At 44.0% G+C, this 18501-nt stretch overlaps 1 protein-coding gene across 2 annotated transcripts; it reads right to left on the bottom strand.

The window, feature by feature from the left end:
• Nucleotides 1-11668: 11668 nt before the first annotated feature.
• On the bottom strand, nucleotides 11669-17061 carry LOC133823083 (transcription factor MYB124). Of its 2 annotated transcripts, none has more exons than XM_062255676.1 (12): nucleotides 16093-17061; nucleotides 15846-15892; nucleotides 15692-15748; nucleotides 15489-15561; nucleotides 15094-15149; nucleotides 14806-14985; nucleotides 14509-14699; nucleotides 14132-14277; nucleotides 13461-13603; nucleotides 13147-13367; nucleotides 12909-13057; nucleotides 11669-12465 (listed from the first exon to the last, which is right to left on the bottom strand). In XM_062255676.1, the coding sequence occupies exons 1-12, from the start codon at nucleotides 16171-16173 to the stop codon at nucleotides 12361-12363; spliced, it is 1449 nt and encodes a 482-aa protein (XP_062111660.1). In that variant the 5' UTR covers nucleotides 16174-17061; the 3' UTR covers nucleotides 11669-12360. The 2 variants fall into 2 exon arrangements, with proteins under 2 accessions (XP_062111660.1, XP_062111659.1); XM_062255675.1 differs by having other exon boundaries at nucleotides 14132-14280; nucleotides 16093-17060.
• Nucleotides 17062-18501: the final 1440 nt, after the last annotated feature.

The following is an 18501-nucleotide window of genomic DNA, read 5'->3' as shown; positions in this document are numbered from 1 at the left end:
GGAGGTGTACGTGGACGACATGTTGGTAAAGTCCAAGACCTCCGGGGACCACAGTGAAGACCTTGAGGAAGCTTTCGCCGTGATCCGAAAGTACGGGATGAAACTAAATCCAAAGAAATGTACTTTCGGGGTTTCGTCTGGGAAGTTCCTCGGTTTCATTGTCAGCTCCCGCGGAGTGGAAGCCAACCCTGAGAAGATAAAGGCGTTCATAGATATGCCTTCCCCCCGGAAACATAAGGATGTCCAGAGCGTTACCGGAAGGATAGCTGCTCTTAGCCGCTTCGTATCCAAGGCCACTAACAAGTGTATCCCCTTCTTCAATGTGTTGCGAGGAAACAAGAAGTTCGAGTGGACCCCCGAATGCGAAGCAGCCTTCCAACACCTCAAAGAACATTTAACCCGAGCTCCCATTCTGTCCAAACCTGTTGAAGGAGAGGCGTTGTTCTTATACTTAGCTGTGACTGAGCACGCAGTAAGTGCCGCTCTCGTCCGGGAAGATGGCCGTATCCAGCTCCCTGTGTATTACGTAAGCAAGAGGTTATTGGACGCCGAGTCCAGATATTCGATGATCGAGAAACTCTCCCTCTGCTTGCTGATCGCTTCACGGAAGCTGAGGCCATATTTCCAGGCGCACACCATCAAAGTACTCACCAACCACCCTCTCCGACAAGTCCTGCAGAAGCCCGAGTCTTCTGGCAGATTGCTTAAGTGGGCCATGGAACTGAGCCAGTTCGACGTCCACTACCAACCACGTGTTTCCATAAAAGGTCAAGCTCTCGCGGACTTTATTGTGGAATGCTCGGGAATGAATGACCTCCCGGAAGATCCTATCCCGGAACTTCCCACCTGGAAGGTCTATGTAGACGGAGCCTCAAATGAAAAAGGAGCTGGAGCGGGGGTCATCCTAATATCTCCCCAAGGGCATCAGCTCCAGAGCGCCATCCGTTTTGCGTTCCCAGCATCCAACAACGAGGCAGAACACGAAGCCATGTTAGCTGGGTTACGACTGGCCAGAGAAGTCGGAGCCCAAAAAATCGAAGTATACAGCGACTCCCTACTTGTGGTAAACCAAATATCCGGGGAATACCAGACGAAAGGCGAAAGGATGGCTGCCTACGTGTCTCTCTCCCGCGACCTACTGCAGCATTTCAAAGGCTACCAAATCCGCCAGGTCCCCCGGGACCAGAACTCACTTGCGGACACGCTGGCCAAGCTTGCAACGGACCCGGAGATTGAACAGTATGGCTTAGTCCCCATCGGGCACTTAGAAGCCCCCAGTACTGAGACACGAAGGATAAACGCCATCATCGACCATTCCCACTCCTGGATAGGACCCATCCTCAGATTTCTCACCACCGGAGAGCTCCCCACTGATAAAGCTGACGCAAGGAAGCTCCAATATCAAGCTCCCCGATACGTGGTTATGGATGGAAAGCTTTACCGCATGGGGTTGTCCATACCCTTCCTTAGGTGTGTTGCCGGAACCGAAGTCAGCACCATCATCCATGAGATTCACGGAGGCTTCTGTGGCGATCATACCTCCGGGCTGAGCCTCTCCAAAAAGATCCTTCGACAAGGATACTTCTGGCCCACCATGAAGAAGGATTGTGTGGATTATGTCAGGAAGTGTGAGCAGTGCCAGAGGTACGCCAAGGTTCCGCGAGCGCCGCCTACGGAAATTACCCTAATGACCAGCCCCTGGCCGTTCGCCGTTTGGGGCATTGACCTAGTAGGTTCCCTCCCCACTGGAAAGTGTGGAGTGAAGTACGCCATAGTCGCGGCAGACTACTTCACCAAATGGGCTGAAGCTGAACCTATGAACACGGTCACATCTAAAAAAGCACTGGATTTTGTCATCAGGAACATAGTATGTCGTTTTGGGCTTCCTCGGAAAATTGTGTCCGACAACGGAAAGCAGTTTGACAGTGAACACTTCACGAACTTCTGTGCTTCGCATGGAATTATCAAAAGCTTTTCCGCAGTCGCCAGACCCCAGGCTAATGGGCAAGTGGAAGCTGTAAACAAAATATTAAAGACCACGTTGAAGAAAAAACTCCAAGCCTGCAAGGCTCACTGGCCGGAAGAACTTCCGCGAGTACTTTGGGCCTATCGCACAACAGAGAGAACTTCGACGGGGCACACGCCTTATTCCATGACCTTCGGTTGCGAGGCCGTCATCCCAGTAGAAGCTATGATCCCCTCTCACAGGCAAGACACCTACGATCCTACCCGGAACCATGCCCTCCTCCAGGAGTCCTTGGACATGATCGAAGAGCTCCGGGAGCAGTCGCAGGTCCAACTAAAAATGTACCAAGGCAAGATAGCCCTACACTTTAACATGAGAGTCCAGGGCCGTACATTCGAAGTTGGGGATCTTGTCCTACGGAGAGTATTTCCTGCTACGCAGGATCCGGGAGTAGGAGTCCTCGGACCCAACTGGGAAGGCCCCTACGAAGTCCAAGAAAAAGTGGGCCATGGGACGTATCACTTAAAGAGACTCGACGGATCTAAAGTCCCGCGCGCCTGGAATGCGGAGCACCTCCGCTGTTACTACCAGTAGGCCCCGGACCATCCAGTCGGAAGTCCTTGGTGAAAATAGCAAAAGTGAAAAATGTGGAAATAATCCTCCCTGTTGTAAAACTCACGCCTAGCAGGCTAATTTAATGAAACGCGGAGAGATTCACTCCGCTTTTACTGCACTTTTTATCCCTGTGTTCAAAGCTGCGTTTTAACAAGTGACCACGCGGTCCGGAGACGTCCGGACCCCACGCTCACTTGGGGGGTATACATGGCTAAGGCATAGCCATACGCCCCTTGAACAAAACATACACAGAACACCACTTATGTGCTAGCATTGTGTTTGAAATTTTTAAATTGTTTGAAATGTTTAAGTTGTTAAGCTTAGGTTTATTTTGTTGCCATGAACATGCTTGCATTACGTGTCATATGTGCATTATGTGCTTATGTGAAAATTGCCATGGAAATGCCTGCCATTATGTATCATGAAAATTATCTCCTGTGTAGCCCAGCGATGGACGGGACTGGGGGTTGAGGCACGTTCATAGAGCTACACCAAAACACCCCCAACTCCCTGACAAGTCCTTTGCAGAATTCTCCGCAATCGCTGTAGAGCTTTGCTTCGCAAGCTCCAGCTCCGGGTCCCGCAAGGCGAAAGATGGCAAGATCCGCGAGCGCTGTAGAGCTTTGCTTCGCAAGCTCCAGCTCCGGGTCCCGCAAGGCGAAAGATGGCAAGATCCGCGAGCGCTGTAGAGCTTAGCTTCACAAGCTCCAGCCCCGGGTCCCGCAAGACGAAAGATAGCTAGACCCGTGATCGCTGTAAAGCTCTGCATCGCAAGCTCCAGCTCCGGGTCCCGCAAGGCGAAAGATGGCAAGATCCGCGAGCGCTGTAGAGCTTAGCTTCGCAAGCTCCAGCCCCGGGTCCCGCAAGACGAAAGATGGCTAGACCCGTGATCGCTGTAAAGCTCTGCATCGCAAGCTCCAGCTCCGGGTCCAGCGAGGCGAAAGATGGCAAGATCCGCGACCGTTGTAAGCCTTGCTTCGCAGGCTCCAACTCCGGATCTCACAAAATAATGCATGGCAAGCTCCATGCCCATTGCAAGTTTTAGCTCCAGAAGCAGACATGCTCGATCCCCCCACTCACAGCCGGCTTTGCTTCGCAAAGCCCCTGCTCCAGGATCACACCTGGTGGGCGTGGCGATTTCCCCGACAACAATGAGCCTTGCCTCGCAGGGCTCCGTGCCAGGTCCCTGAAGTCAGCCACCATGAGGTTCGCAACAACAGTTAGTTTTGCTTCGCAAAGATCTAACCTTAAGTCTAGCGACGCTCACCAAAAGAACTCCCGTTCCAAACAATGGAACGACTCACCTTAGCAATCCCAGCGAACAGTATAAATACAAGTCCCGGGATTGGCTATTTGCCTCAGGAAAGCTAAAGTACGGTGAAAGGAGCCTGGTCGTTGGAACCAGGAAACCTTCGTAACCTAGAAACTACATGGGAAAAAGACATCATCCGTTAAAGCTTCAAGTGGGAAGTGCATAGGTTTTGGCCGTTGGAACCAAAACCCCATACGTCCCTACAACAGTTTCTACCGTATAAATGTCTACCCTAAGCGCAAAGATAAATAAAGAACTCGGCAGAAAAGAAAGGAGAATGCTATGATTATGGCAAAAATGTCCGCAATGAAAAACTCAAAATGAAAAATAATTAAAGATAAAACCCCTTCAAGCATTGGGGGTAACTACAGCTTCCACGACCGCAGCATCGGGGGCATCGGTTTCAACTGAGGCTGGCGGAGTCGGCTCATTGGAAGGAGGAACTTGGTCATGAGAAGGTTCGGAGGTCCCCGCCTCTCCGGGATCTCCCGCCTCAGGAGCTTCAGCACGTTCGTCAATGTTGTAAGTTTGGACGTACGCCTCTGGGCCCTGATCCCACACGAGTAGCTTCTCCCTCATGGCTTCGGCATCATCTCCCAGATAGCCTAATACCTCCGGGTTCACTTTCCAGAGTTGATGCATGAGGACCACATGCGATATATTAATCGTCCTGTTCAGTATCACCTCAGCATCCTCCTTCTCCTTCAAACGCTCCGCCTCGGAGGTTGCCAGCTGTGCTTCCGCGACAGTTAGTTGGGCCCTCAATTTTTCCATTTCGGCCTCGGAGGCATCCCGCTCCCCCTTAAGAGAATCAATCTCCTTGCGCTGCTCCCTATTTTGGTTCAGCACGGATTGCTTCTCGGTCACATGCCCCCTGGCAGTGAATTGCAAGGCCCCGATCTCTTTATCCTTCTCGGCGAGCCCCAACTGCAGCATAGACACGAGATCCCTGCTCCTCTTATGGAGTTGCTCCTCCTCGTGCAGCTTACTCTGAAGAGTGGAATATTCCTCTTGCCGCTTAAGGAGGAGATCGTTTTTTGATTGCAAGCGGGCTTCTAGGGTATCCTTCTCCACCTTGGCTTGGGACAGCTCTTCCCGGAGCTTGGAGTTTTCGGCCTTAATCCCATCCGACCGCTGTCTAAACTCATTCTCTGCCTTGGCTCGGTACTCTTGATATTTGGCAAGATATTTCTTCTCCGCCTCTTCTTCAGCCGTGCGCCGGGCCTGATCAATCTTCTCCGAAGCCCCCAAGGCCTGTTGGGTCAGTTTCTGTTTCTCCGCCTCCAAGGCCTGGCGAGCCAGTTGGCTCTCCTCCAGCTGAACCAGAGCTGCACCAACCTCCCGGAAGGAGCGTTCCGCGATCATAGAGGCCTGCAAGGAAAGACAACAGAATGAGCTAAAGCCGGACCAAAAGATAGGTGATCCCAAAAAATAACAACTGACGGCTTACCCCGGACAGTTGCTGCTTCACAGCGTGTGTCAGCAACAGCGGATCCTTGCTGCTACTGATGGCCCATTTCTCAGAATTGAGCTCGCATAAGCTCAGGGCCATGTCCTCCATCATCTCAGCTCCGAACGGCGCCAATGCACGTCCGAGCCTAGGCACCAGCCTCTTCTCCAAGGCTGGACCATCCAGAACCGCTCCGGCCGAGTGAAGAGATCGCACCCCCTCGGCCAGCTCAGCTCTCTTCACGGCAGACAAGTTATCTGCCCTTCCCTGAGTAACAGCCTTCTCCGCCTCTAACCGCCTCTTCAAAAAACTATCGGCCCGTCTTACACCCTCCAGGAGGGCAGCGGGGAAACTGGTTGGCTTCCGTGGGAAGTGGAACTTCAGGCCAGGCAGAGGAATGTTGGTTGTCTGAGAAGAAGGAGACCCCGGAAGGGTGGACCCCCTTTGAGCTGGGGGAGGAGGCAGACGGGGTATTAAGGCCCCGGTCTGTTGCTTTTGCTGCTGCGGCATCAGAAGTAATTGCCCTTGTTGCTGCTGCTGGTTTGGATGTTGTGGTTGCTGCAGCTGTGACGTTGGTGATTGTCTCTGTTGTTCTTGTTGCTGCTGTTGTTGTAGTTGTGCTTGCTGTCGTTGCTGTTGTTGTTGCCTTCGACCAGGAGAAGAGTGTCTAAGGCGTTTCTTCTTAGCACCCTCAGCATCTTCTCCCGGACGCTTGCTCACCCCAGTTGTCTTCACGGGGAACACAAGCCCTTCCCCGTCGCTGCTGCTACTCGAGACCATCATGGTCTCGGAAGGCCCGTCAGCAGGAGACTTCTCTACCCTCGGGGACACTTGCGCCTCGCCACTCGTCTTTTTGGGGGAGGCAGTTTTACCTCCCCTACCAGCCTTGGTCTTCCGTCCTTTCCCCGTGGACGGGTCTTGGCTAGTGGCAGCCTTCTTAATGAGCAAAGTCACTCTCCCCAACATCTCGGCTTCCGGATACTCTGCAAGAAACGTACAAAGCAAGGTTAACGAACCAACGAGCAATGAGAAAGAAAATAAGTAAGAAGCGGCAATCAAAAAGCACAAGCAAGCGCGTCAGCAGGGAACAAGAAACGAGAAAAAGAAAAGTTTGAAAGGGACGACCATGCACGAGAAACGTGGATGGCCTTCCCCGAGCAAAACAAAACATCGCTTCCTGCTCCAGGAAACTCTCGTACTCCTTGAAGTCCGGGAATGACATGCTGAGAGAAGAAGGGTCAACCATGATGACACCTTCTGGCAGACTACCGTCACTCAGACACCAGAGGAGCTCATCTACCCTATCGCAATACCTGTCGAAAGGTATCCTACGCGGATCTAGCCTAAGGAAACGGGGATCAAACCCCATCTGAGAGGTCCGGGAAACCTCAGACAGGCTGGGGGTGTAAATCAACCGAAAACTAGTCTTACCTCTCCCGGAGGTACTAGCCCCCGGAGCCCCTATGTTAGGGTAAGCCGCGGCGTGGCGAGCCTCGATCTCCTCTTCCTCCGGCTGGGGGTAGGGGAACCTCTCCGCCCAACTAGGAGATAAAGTATTTTCGTCCCGGGCTGCTTGGGTGATCACCTTAGACAGCTCCAGGGCAATCTGCTCCCAGATGTCAGCCGACACCTGAGTCTGCCCCCTGCCACTCACTGGCTCGATATTTTGGAAGGAGGCGAGTAACCCATACTCCCTCAACGATTCGGAGGTCACAAGTCCCTCCACTCTCAACTCTTCCTCAGAAAGCCCTTCGTAGAACTTGGACCTCCTTATCATCTCCGCGCAGCGAGGTGTCCGCGGAACGACTTCTGCAAAAATCAAGTACAAGCGTTAGAGATCCTCCCAAAAGGCAAATCAAACGAACAAAGTTGAAAAGGAGAGGAAGGAGCACTTACCAGGGACTTTGAAGTCCAAAGATAGGGCTGGCACCCTCTTTAGCGGGAAGCCAGTCGTCAGGAACCAGTATTCCCGGAGGTCTGGAACCCTCGCGGTATGACAAGTGGGGCACATCACGTCCGGGTGCCTTTCTAGCCTGTAAAACCCCACCTTGTCTGAATGACCCCTCATAGGCTGAGACTTCAACCCGTAAAAGTACAGCACCTCCTCCGGGGTGGGAGCTTCCAGTCTCCGGGACTTGCAAAAGATGAACCACCCTGCTAAGAGCTTGTAGCTGGGAGGAATTAACTGGAAGGGGGCAATCCCCGCCTTCACACAGAAATTGGCGAAGTAACTCCTTAGGGGCAGGTGCGCCCCACACACTATGTGTGCCCAGCTCCAGGCACCAAAGCCCTCGTGACTCTGGCTAGCTGACTCGCCCAGCACCGACAGACGGTGCCACATCAGACCTGGGATGTTCTTCAGGCCTGCCTCAGAGGAATACAGCTCCAGCATGCCATAATTCCTGAAAAGGTTCGGCTTTTGGTCCATCTCCCAGATGGAACTATTGGAGGTTGGTGGGCTAGCCGCGACCACTTTCGCCTTTCCTTTCCCCTTTCCACCAGCGATAGGAGAGCCCTTCTCTTGGGCAGAATCAGCCTCCCCCACAGCAAGGAGTTGTTCCTTTGGGATGTTCGTCACTGGACAAAAGAAAAGAAAGAAGAAAACACTCTAAGCAGTCAGCACCCTTGTCATACCCTAGTGGTATCAAAGGCGTCGGGGAGACCCTCCCCGAAAACTGCTTGGAGAGGCTCCCACCGAGCTTACCGAGGGATTGGCACCATGCCACCCAAAGGGCAGCAAGGAACCAGACTCAGACCCCGAGCCTAAGCCCACCAAAAGAAGTGTTTTTCCAGAGAAAGACACCCTAAAGGCGTTCATGCTTATGCCCTAAAACAGCAAAACAAGGGACGAATTTCCAAACGCAAATCGCCAAAGCATGCAGAAAAGGCTACTTATCGACTCACAATTGATCACATGCCTACCAAAGCCCTATTCACGCATGCACATAAGCAATAATGGCAGAAACCTCTACTCTAACAACTACCAACAACCTAAGGTCTGGGAGGAAAGAGCAAAGTAGAAATACTTACTGATATTCGGGTAGGTGGAGGTTGAAGGAATAACTGGATCACTGCACAGCACGATCGCGAGAAGTAAAAGCTGCAAAGACGAACGGCGATTCAGACCAGGAACTTCGGGGAATAAACCCACTGCCAAATCAAAAAGAAAAGTTTCCAGATACTTACCAAAAGAAATGGCAAGTTCGGGGGAGCGTAAGCCGGGGAGCCTGAGAGTTCGAAGGTTTGGAAATCTGAAAATCCTAAAGATGGAGAATCTGAAAGCGTAAAGAGGAAGAAAGGTCCTTTCCCTCGTTTTTATAGCAGGGAAGAAGCCGTTTCGAATTCCTCAAGTGGACGGTCCCGATCTTCCCATTCCGTGTGCATCAGATCCAACGGCTGGAGAGGAAGCGATGATCCTATTTATGACTCCTCGGATGGGAATAAAGTATTTATTTCCCATCATTACACCACCTCGGGCCCTGAGTACCATTAAAAACCGTCAAATCATTAGTCAGATGACTGACGCACGCATCCTCAACCAGTCGCCTCACGCACACGTCTTGGTCGCAGAACCATTCCCAGAATGACACGCGGTCCTTGCTGCACTTGAGTACTTGATCTCAAACGGAAGAAATTCCCTTTCTTTTTCATACTAACACTCAGGCGGGAAAAAGGAACCCTTCCGGGAACACAGGAGGTGCCCCCTCGCCTAGTCTAAGAAACCGATTGTACAAGCTCCCGGATCTCTCAAAGCTCCGTGACCTTGGGGGGTAAATGTTATCCAGATTTCCGGATAGCGTTTAGATTGATGACCTCGGGGAAGCAGAATTATCGATGTCTTTCACGATAGGTGACCAGAGCTCGCGGATGAACAGAAAGGCTTCGCCTCTCCCGTTTAGTGTCCGGATTACTCTTCCAAGGAAACACAATACGGAAACTCGTCAACTCTCCCGGACTCCCGAAGGGGTATCCTTCGGGGAAGCTCCTTCCAGGAGAAGCTCTTCGAGTGGTCTCCGCGGAAGCAGTTCCGTACCTCGCACGGAACAAAGCCAAACGGTCGAGTCCTAGAGGAGGCATATTTGGAATGATATCCGCCTGACACAGGATCTCGCCTGACACGCCCGTCAGGTCAAAACCGCACACATCCCAGCACGCCTAAGGGTACCTTTTCGCCTACTGTTCCGCTGACAACTTGGAAAAGACGGCTGACTTTGTGTGTTCCCCATACTTTCACGTAAATATACCCACATAGAGTCTTGTAGCCATGCTACTACAGTAATTGTATCCCTATATTATGGCTGGTGTAATTAAGACTCATGTACGTAGAGAAAAACCCTAATCCAAAACCCTAGCTATAAAGACCCCTTCATTTTACAAGAAGAGGGACGGAAAAATCATATAGCAAAAACTCTACTAAAATCTCTCTAGCTTCATCTTCTTCAAGAGAACCCGAGAGAAACACTGTGAGTGTGTGAAGTTCCTGTGCACCAGCCATCTTACTGTAACCTTTCCCAAGTATAATAACATCGACTCGTGGACTAGGGCTTGTTAACGCCTGAACCACGTAAAAACACTGTTTGTTTAGTTACATTTCAGCATTTCTACAGTTCTTATCTTTTTATTATTCTGTTAGTTATTCGTTTCCGAAAAACTCGGTAAACAGATATGATAGTTATGTGTTTCTTCTCTTCAGGATCTCAACGAAAGCACCAAAATGTTGACCACAATTTTGGCCAACGACGAGTAGATGTCAAAACTACAATAAACCTTCAAGAGAAAAATACGACACTGATAATTTTATAGTGGTTCAGCCCCAATTTATTGGTAATAGCCTAATCCACATGGAGTTGTGATATATATCCTACACTTAAGATCAGATGAACTTGAGCCAATTGAGTTTCTTAAGTGTAAGTAGAAAAATACATAGTTTCTCTCTCTAAACTCTCTCAGAAAATGCCCCAAGAATACCCCAAGTAACAATCCCCAAGTCTCCAAACTAGAGAGTTTTTCTTAGTCTAAAAAGATCAGATCCCCCAAAATGATGCCATGAGCCATTTATTTATAGGCTCATGGATCGTACATCAGATATCTCCCTATGACCAGGTCCTTGGTTCTTCCAACAGACTTTAATTAATCAAATATAAATGAATTTAAATTACAATAATATAGCTATTATCCCGGTATCTGAGAGATTCCCTCGACAATTGAGAATGATTCGGGTTAAAGCTGTTACTGAGGACAAAGGCAAGCACCTCTCGTCGGCAAAGCACACCTCTGGTCGGTAGAGGCAAAGCACTCCTCTAGCACACCTCTGGTCTAGCATGACACATCTCTGGTCTAGCAAAACACTTTACTGGTCGGGCAAAACGACTGACTGGTCGACCAAAACAGATGACTGGTCGGTCAAAACGATTGACTGGTCGGCCAAACTCCTAACTGGTCAGTCAAAATTTTTTACCGGTCGGTCAGATCACTTTATCACAACTTCGAAGAGCCAATACATTTATTGACTATTAATGTGCCATTTATTGACTATGCATTGCCACTTGTCACTTTTGATTGTCATGTTATCAAACTGAAATTTTGGGGATAACACACACACATATATATATATATATTTTAAATGATCTTTGTTGTGGGGCCAGGCCAACTAAAATAAGGTATTGAGGAGGTGGGAACCGGAGGTCAAAAGAGTAAAACTCTACTCTACCTTCCCACGAGAAAGTTTAATGGCAAATGAGAGCACTTTATTTTGTAGAGAATTCCCTCCCTCTTTTTACCAATAGCTTTTGATTTTGTCATAATTATACTTGTCCTCCCTCCACCACCATCATTGGATTTTTCTTCTAAATAACACAGATCCTTTCTTCACCACACCACAACACCATCCTCACCAGTCACCTCATCATCGATATCATAAAACTGACTCTGTCAAAGTCCTTGAGTGCAGCACCAGAATGGAAGCTTTCCCACCCTCCTCCTCTCCCCTGTAAGTTCAATGCTTTCCTTTCTCTTTCTCTGTCAAAGTCTTTGTTTAATGAATTGCTTGACTTGTATATGTTATCTTGCTTTTCGAAACAAAACGATGCTCAACAATGGCTTCCTAATTACTATCCCAACCATTTTGTTTTCAGTTCTCTTACTTTATCCGCGTGAAAGTTTTAGCTCTTGTGCAGTGATGCTTCTTCTTTTCTGTGCTTCTGGAGACTGAATTCTGATATTTACATTTCCTTCTGAGACCAAGAATACACGCACCAGACCGCGTGAATTCTGACATATATATATATATAAGTATATGAGTTTCAGAAAGGGACAAGAAAGTATATGTGCACACCAAAACCAAAATCACATTTCCACTCAAATCATATTATGTGCCAGTACATCAGAAATCAGAAAAAATCAATAAGAAAAACTTCTTCTATACCCTCTGCACACCCAAGAACTAAGGGGAAAAAAATATGTAGTAATCAGTTTCAACTGGTTATCCTTGTTTACTTTTTTTTTTCTTTCTATTTTCTTCCTCGTTATATATATTCTAGCTGGGATTTTGGCGAGATGCCGATGTATACTTACACTCTGATTGACTATAGACTAAATAGGAGGTTTCTGTACAAGTGACAAATCAAGGCCAAAAATGGGAACACCCTGGAATGACATATTCCAAGATATGACAAACAAACAAAAGAATGACACACCAAACACACAGATTTTATGTGAGTAGTACTAAGTAGTAACACTGGGTAGAGAGGCTGGTCTCTGGGGTAGAAACTCTGTAGAGAAGAAGAATAGAACACACACAACACCTTGTTAGATGTGTTCCTAGTAGTATGCTAGAATGCACCATAACATTCTAGATCTTTAGTGGTTCCAGTATGCAGATTCAAACATGCCTCTTGTAAAATTTCGGGCTTAATTTGCTGCTGCAATCAGGAGGGGATTCAAACAAATATGGTGACCCCAAAATGGGTCTTAAGAGAAGTAGAATTGCGGTATGTGAGCTGAATCAGAAAAGTTTAGTTATAGACTATGGAGGAGGGCTCTTTTGCAGGGTGGTGGTTGTGACGGATTAGTGCTTGGGCATGGGGACTCCACTCCAAGAGTTTTAAGCAAGAAGTTCCTCTCCTGAAAATTTTCACAAAAATGAGTGTCAGTCTCGAATCAAATTTGAAATAACATCCTAAGGTTATTTATTTAAAGAAGTTGTACAAACGAAGCGAAAAGTTTCTGTTTCAATAGATGTGATTTTTATAAGTTTGAACTCATTTATATTTGCACTTACCTGTCAAACTTTGTTGATTTTAAAGGTTTTATTAAAATGCTTAACGGCTATCAAAGCTCATTTATATTTGCACTTCACAATTAAACTTTGTTAATTTTATTGGTTTTATTAAAATGATTAATGGCTATCATTGCATAATCCTGACAATTACTACCACTGCAACCTATGCTGCTGATGCTAATACCCTATATTATTACTTTGTTTTTTGTTTTGTTATTTTTCTGAAATACCCACATGAATATTTGTCGCTTTTTATATCACAGAGGGTCAAATTCCAAGAACTTACACTTTCTGAAAATTTTGGGCTGGGAATTCCTGCTGCCAAGGATCTGAACATTGGGGTGACATGAATAGGAGAACCAAACTCTGTACTTGACAATGCAGAAACGACTTGGCTATCATTTGTTCCTTCATTGCAAGTTGGGAATATCTCAGCTGAAAACATTAGATAATTGTCAGAAAATCTCAGTAAAATACTGCAACAATAGGACATTGGCCATGATATATGTAGAGGGTTTCTTTACCTTGCTCTGAGGTTCCACCACAAATCATCCCGTTGTCACACTCACCAACACAACTTTCTTCTCCAACATGGATCGACTGGGAACTACATCCAACATCCTGGTGTGAAGCACATATTTCGGCTTGACTTTGGTCTGTTTTATCACCTGCTGTTTGGGACATGGTAGTTGATCCTGTACTATATTCAGAGCTATCAGGAGACTCATCATATAAATCAGGCTGCCTGCAATGCAATGTTCATTCATTAGAGCCTATTTAATGATACAAATCTTCTCATATATTCATTTGAATATAACTGCCAACCATTTTTTATTACCTCCAGGATGGTCGACTTCCTTCATTGCCACTCTTCAAGTCGTCCAACAGATCCTTAAAATCTTCAAGTTGAAAATCAAAATCACTGAGTTTATATCTGAGGATATCACTTTCTTTGCTTTGGTTAAGGAAATCTTGGAGGACCTGCATATAGTATTTCATCAATATTGGAAGAGTTGCAGACTGAATATATTTAATGTTTATATGTGAAGAGGAATGAAGTTCACTGCAAAGATCAGTCTATATTGCCTGCTTAGACGTGTGAGAACTGAAAGAGCTACTCCAAACTTTGTTGGGCATGATATGCATTGTACCAAGAAATGCAAGTGATACAAAAAGTTTACACGACAACATTACATGAGTATTAGATTCTCTTTCATGATGGGGCCATATTAAGGGGGTAGCTGAATTTGCTTGGCTAGGATTCAATTAAACAGCTTTTATTTGTGTGTGAGCCATATGTAGTTTAACATTCATACTACTGGCTAGTTAGATTATTACTTATAACCAGCTATGACGGTTAGAATGTTTGAGTTCTTAGGCATATCCATAATAATGCTTTAGTCTCCTGGTAATATTGTAGGGTTAGGCAGGGAGCCTACTTTTAATTTTTTTAAAACAGTTATGATGGTGGTATGTTTGAGACCAAATCAAACATAATTTAGTTCTCACCTTCCAAGCATTTTCAAGACTCTGCTCTGTGTTCTCTGTGTTAACTTTTAGTGCCAGTGAGCTAAGCAGCTCTGCTTGTTGCATCAAAGCATTAATCTTAGGGTCATCCTTTCTGAGAAATGATCCTTCGTACTTGTTATTTTGTGCTGCTGATGGAAAAGAAATGAAAGCATCATTAGAATACGCTGCGGTCTAATAGGAATTATAGCAGATACAATCTCCACACATAATATCTAAAAGATAAAATTTAACCAATATTTGTAGGCTTGGCTAATAATTGTTTGTGTAATTATCTCAAAACTGTTTACACTGTGTGCTTCTCAGGTTCTCTACAGAAAATGAGGTTGTGTTTCAAACCAAAACTTGAGGTGACTTACCATCAGCAACAACCTCCTTAGTGATATTGTCATGATGCTGAGGTGGCATGTTGTTGATGTTATGGGAATTCTGAACTAAGACTGCAAAGGGTGCTCGTAGCTGCTGTTGATTCATAGTTGTTGTTCGGAACTGTTTATGCAATCTGCTTTCGAAGTTGCAGTTTTCTGAGGGATCAGATATGTGGCTCCTCCTGTTTTGCATTAATGAGAAAAATGAATGAGCTAGTTCTACCCTATGAAGACCCAAACTGGCTTACAAGCTACAACAATGTGTTCTAAAATGTATTTTCATTCTACCTTATCTTTTTTGTTGATACTGAGGTTTCTGAAGTTCCATCTGTACTAAATCCATTTCGTAATATAACCCTTTTGTTATTCGAGTTCATGTATGAAGTAGTGTTCTCTTTTGCCAAAGCTTCATATTTTGCTCTCTTCTTGCACAAGGTGGAGAATCTGTTTTTCACAGCATTGTCCGTTCTGCATAGGCGGTGGTTGATATGACATTACTTCAATAATCATGAAAAATTGTTTAGAATGCAAACAAGAGAGAGAGAGAGAGATAGAGAGATGATAAAGCTTCTATACCTGCCTGAGACAACCTTTGCTATTTCTGTCCATCTATTACCAAATATCTTCTGAGCCTGTATATAACCGTTAACAAATTAGATTTTAACCAATAATGGTTAAATCATTGATAAGTACCTAATTGGTATTTTCTGTTTAACTTTTTGCCGACAGATTAAAAACTAAACCACTTTAACATGGTTTTGCTCTATATGAAAATTGATGATACAAAATAAAGGGTTCTAATAAACCAACAAATATACTCAGAAAATATATATTTATATTCATATATTTTCACCTACCATTGATATATTAGCTACAGTAGATCGATTTTTTTTTATTTTATAAAAAATGAACCCCCAAGTGTTTACCAAGCTAAGACATATCTGAATATTATTGATGGACGGATCAATTACCTCGCACAAGAGCAAGTCTTCTTCCGGTGACCAACCTCCTTTCTTGAAGTCGGAATTCAAATATGTGTACCATCTACAATATTTTTGTTACAAAATCAATAAAAAATAACCAGAATAAATAGAAACGAACCAATAATCACAAGAGAAATCAACATGACAAATCCTAAATGCTATCAAACACCATCATCATCATTACTAATTACCTTCTTCTGCACTGTCTAGTCGTTTTATCCTTGAATTTTGAAGCAATGATTGCCCAACTGCAGAAAGATTGATTAAAAAAATTATATTATTTTCCCGAGAAAATCGATTAATCCCCAACACAACCTAGAAAAAGTGTATGAAAAAAACTCATACTTCTCTGTTCCGTGGACATTAATTTGCTGGCGCAGTATATCATCCTCCTGAAACTCAAACAACCCCAACTCAGAAAACCATCCATAGAAGAAGAAGAAGAAGAAGAACAAGAGTACAAAATAAGAAGAACCCACCAAGCAATCAAGCTCAAAAATAAAAAAACCAAACTTAGATAAGAACAAGAACAATAATAATAGAATGGGAATGAAACAGAGTTTAAGTATTAAGAAAGTAATAAGAAAGGGACCTCTTGCGTCCACGTAACAATGTGGCGCTCCTTCTTCTTAGAATCTTCATTACCAGAAGTCTTCTTCTTTGTGTTCAGCATTGTTTTTATTTACTTAAATCTTCACACGCTCTCTTCTTCCTTTCTTGGACGCTCCTCCCCTTTATCCAATCCAAAAAGCATACTAAAGCCCAACTTTTTTCAAGTTTATTTTTTTATTTGCAACCTCAAATCACAATGGTAACTTAGTAAGTAATACCTCTCTATATATTAAACTAAGCTTCACTTCCCCCACCTTCTTCAAAAGGCACACTTCCCTCTCTTTCCTTAACTTATTTTATTTATTACTAAAATATTTATATATATATTTTAAAAAATAGATATATCCTTTTACCTTAACCTTTACTGATACTGTTGTTGGGTTTAAAAAGAAAGAAGCAAAACATTGGCCATAGACTCTATACGATATCGGACACTGCCTCGGATTCTAACTTTTCGGTCATGCCTTTGATTATTTTTTTCTTCCGCTACTTAATACCCATTTCCTCTTATGACAATTCAAAGCTCAAAACACTAAATCCAACAAGAACAAGAGAATCACCACCGAAATGGGAATAAAGGGTAAAAAAATATTAAAAATCAAAAAAGGAAAAAACTGGGCAATGAGAGCTATAAGTGGAATACTAAGAGGACTGTGTCACAAAATAGGCTTTTGGGCAACTCTCACTTAATTCAATAAGAATGTATATTTGTACGTACAATTACAAACTCTAAAAGAAATGAAAATGAATGGGTGAGATTGGATCAGTAAGTAGTACAGTAGTACTAGTATGAGAGTTTGGGAGTGGGAAGTGCGAAGTGGGACTGACCCCAGAGATGTAGAAAGAAGAACTCTTGTAATGTAAAACTATGATAGTAGGCAATGATAGTCTGTCATTTTACTCTCTCTACAGATGAAGATGACTACTACTGCTACTGTTGAATACTAATTTGAAACTTTCTCACTTTCTCTCTCTAGATTTGTATATTTTACTATATAATATTATAATATATATATGCTCAAAAGAAAAAGGAATAATTAATAATAGAAAGAAAAAAAAAGAAATAATTTCCATCAACGGATTCTCGCTTTAGTGCGCGGGTATGAAGGGAAGTTTGAAAATAACGCTGAATTCCATGACAATAACATTAATTGGATCAATGTGCAGTGTAGACTAAGCCCACATTGCACTCAAAATATTATTATTATAACATTATTCTTTCTATATACACATATACTATATAATATATAATATATAATATATAATTTTGTATTGTATATGACTGTGGAATGGATGATGGGTTTGGTTTGTGGGTTCAAATTTTTGAATAATGAGGAAGTCGGGGGATTAAAGGGAACATCACCATCTTCGTGACCTAACACCTTCGCATAATATTTCCCATATTCAGTCTATAAGAATTCAAGCAATTTGAGTTCAGCACTTTTTTTTTTCAAAATAATAATAATAATATAAAAACGAATAAATTGTCGGTTCTTCCACGTGCATATAGGCGCTTGATATCAACGTTTTGTTGTGATTGGTAGAAAATTGTTAAGATCCAATTGGGAATATTGACCAGAGCTCGTTATAACCAATGGGATTTGACTGTGCATAACGCGACACAGATGAATGCCGGGGCAGAGTGTGTAATTTGGTCATATATTTGTGGAAGCATGAATTGTTTTTCAAAAAAATTTCTTTTTTTCTTTTTTGTTATCATGTGGATGGTGTTTTTTTGTTATAGCTCAGGGTCATGTGATTTCTTCAATATAGAAAGGTTCATTGATTTATTTATTTATTATTTTCTCATTATAAAAACTTTATTATATTTTTCCTTTTTAAAGTGGTTGGGTTTTTGAACACAACATTGGTCCCATCCCATTTTAATTGATTTCTAATGTTTCACGTTTAATATTTATCTTCTTTTCTATTTTTATCAAGGTAGTTTTAATTTCCATTTCGTACCTAAGATGATTTATATATAATTTTTATTAGTCTTGTCTCACTATTACCCTTCACTAAACATGATTCGACTAAACAACTCATCATGTATGATCTGTTTTTGGTGTTTCCGAACTATTGAGATACCAAGTGTTTATTATTGTATTATCAAAGAATAGTCATAACTGTTGGTAAAGTTTGGTAAAACAATGGCTAAACTTGGCTTCCTTCTTATTGTAGGGATGACATTTATTTGAGGAGGAGAAAAAAAAAGTTGGTGTGGCCAATCCTTTTGAAAAACACTCCCCAAATAAAACTGAAGAGTACCAAAGAAGAAAGTATGCTAAAATTCAAAATTGATCATTGTATACAAAGTCAACCTTATAACATAATATGTTGGATAAAAGAACACATAAATGAAAAGAACTTATGCCATGTTTTAGGGAAG

Source organism: Humulus lupulus, chromosome 3 (assembly GCF_963169125.1).
Source record: "Humulus lupulus chromosome 3, drHumLupu1.1, whole genome shotgun sequence".
Lineage (NCBI taxonomy): Eukaryota > Viridiplantae > Streptophyta > Magnoliopsida > Rosales > Cannabaceae > Humulus > Humulus lupulus.
Note: the sequence above shows the minus strand (reverse complement) of the source record. Positions and strands in the feature narration are given on the sequence as shown.

Bases quoted from the DNA above. Each gene is read 5' to 3' on its own strand.
- LOC133823083 (XM_062255675.1), bottom strand. From the start codon at position 16,173: ATGCTGAACACAAAGAAGAAGACTTCTGGTAATGAAGATTCTAAGAAG. The intron at 14,700-14,805 runs GTAGAATGAAAA...AATGCAAAACAG, and splicing joins GTATCAACAAAAAAGATAAG to GAGGAGCCACATATCTGATC. The intron at 13,604-14,131 runs GTGAGAACTAAA...TACTATATGCAG, and splicing joins GTCTTGAAAATGCTTGGAAG to GTCCTCCAAGATTTCCTTAA.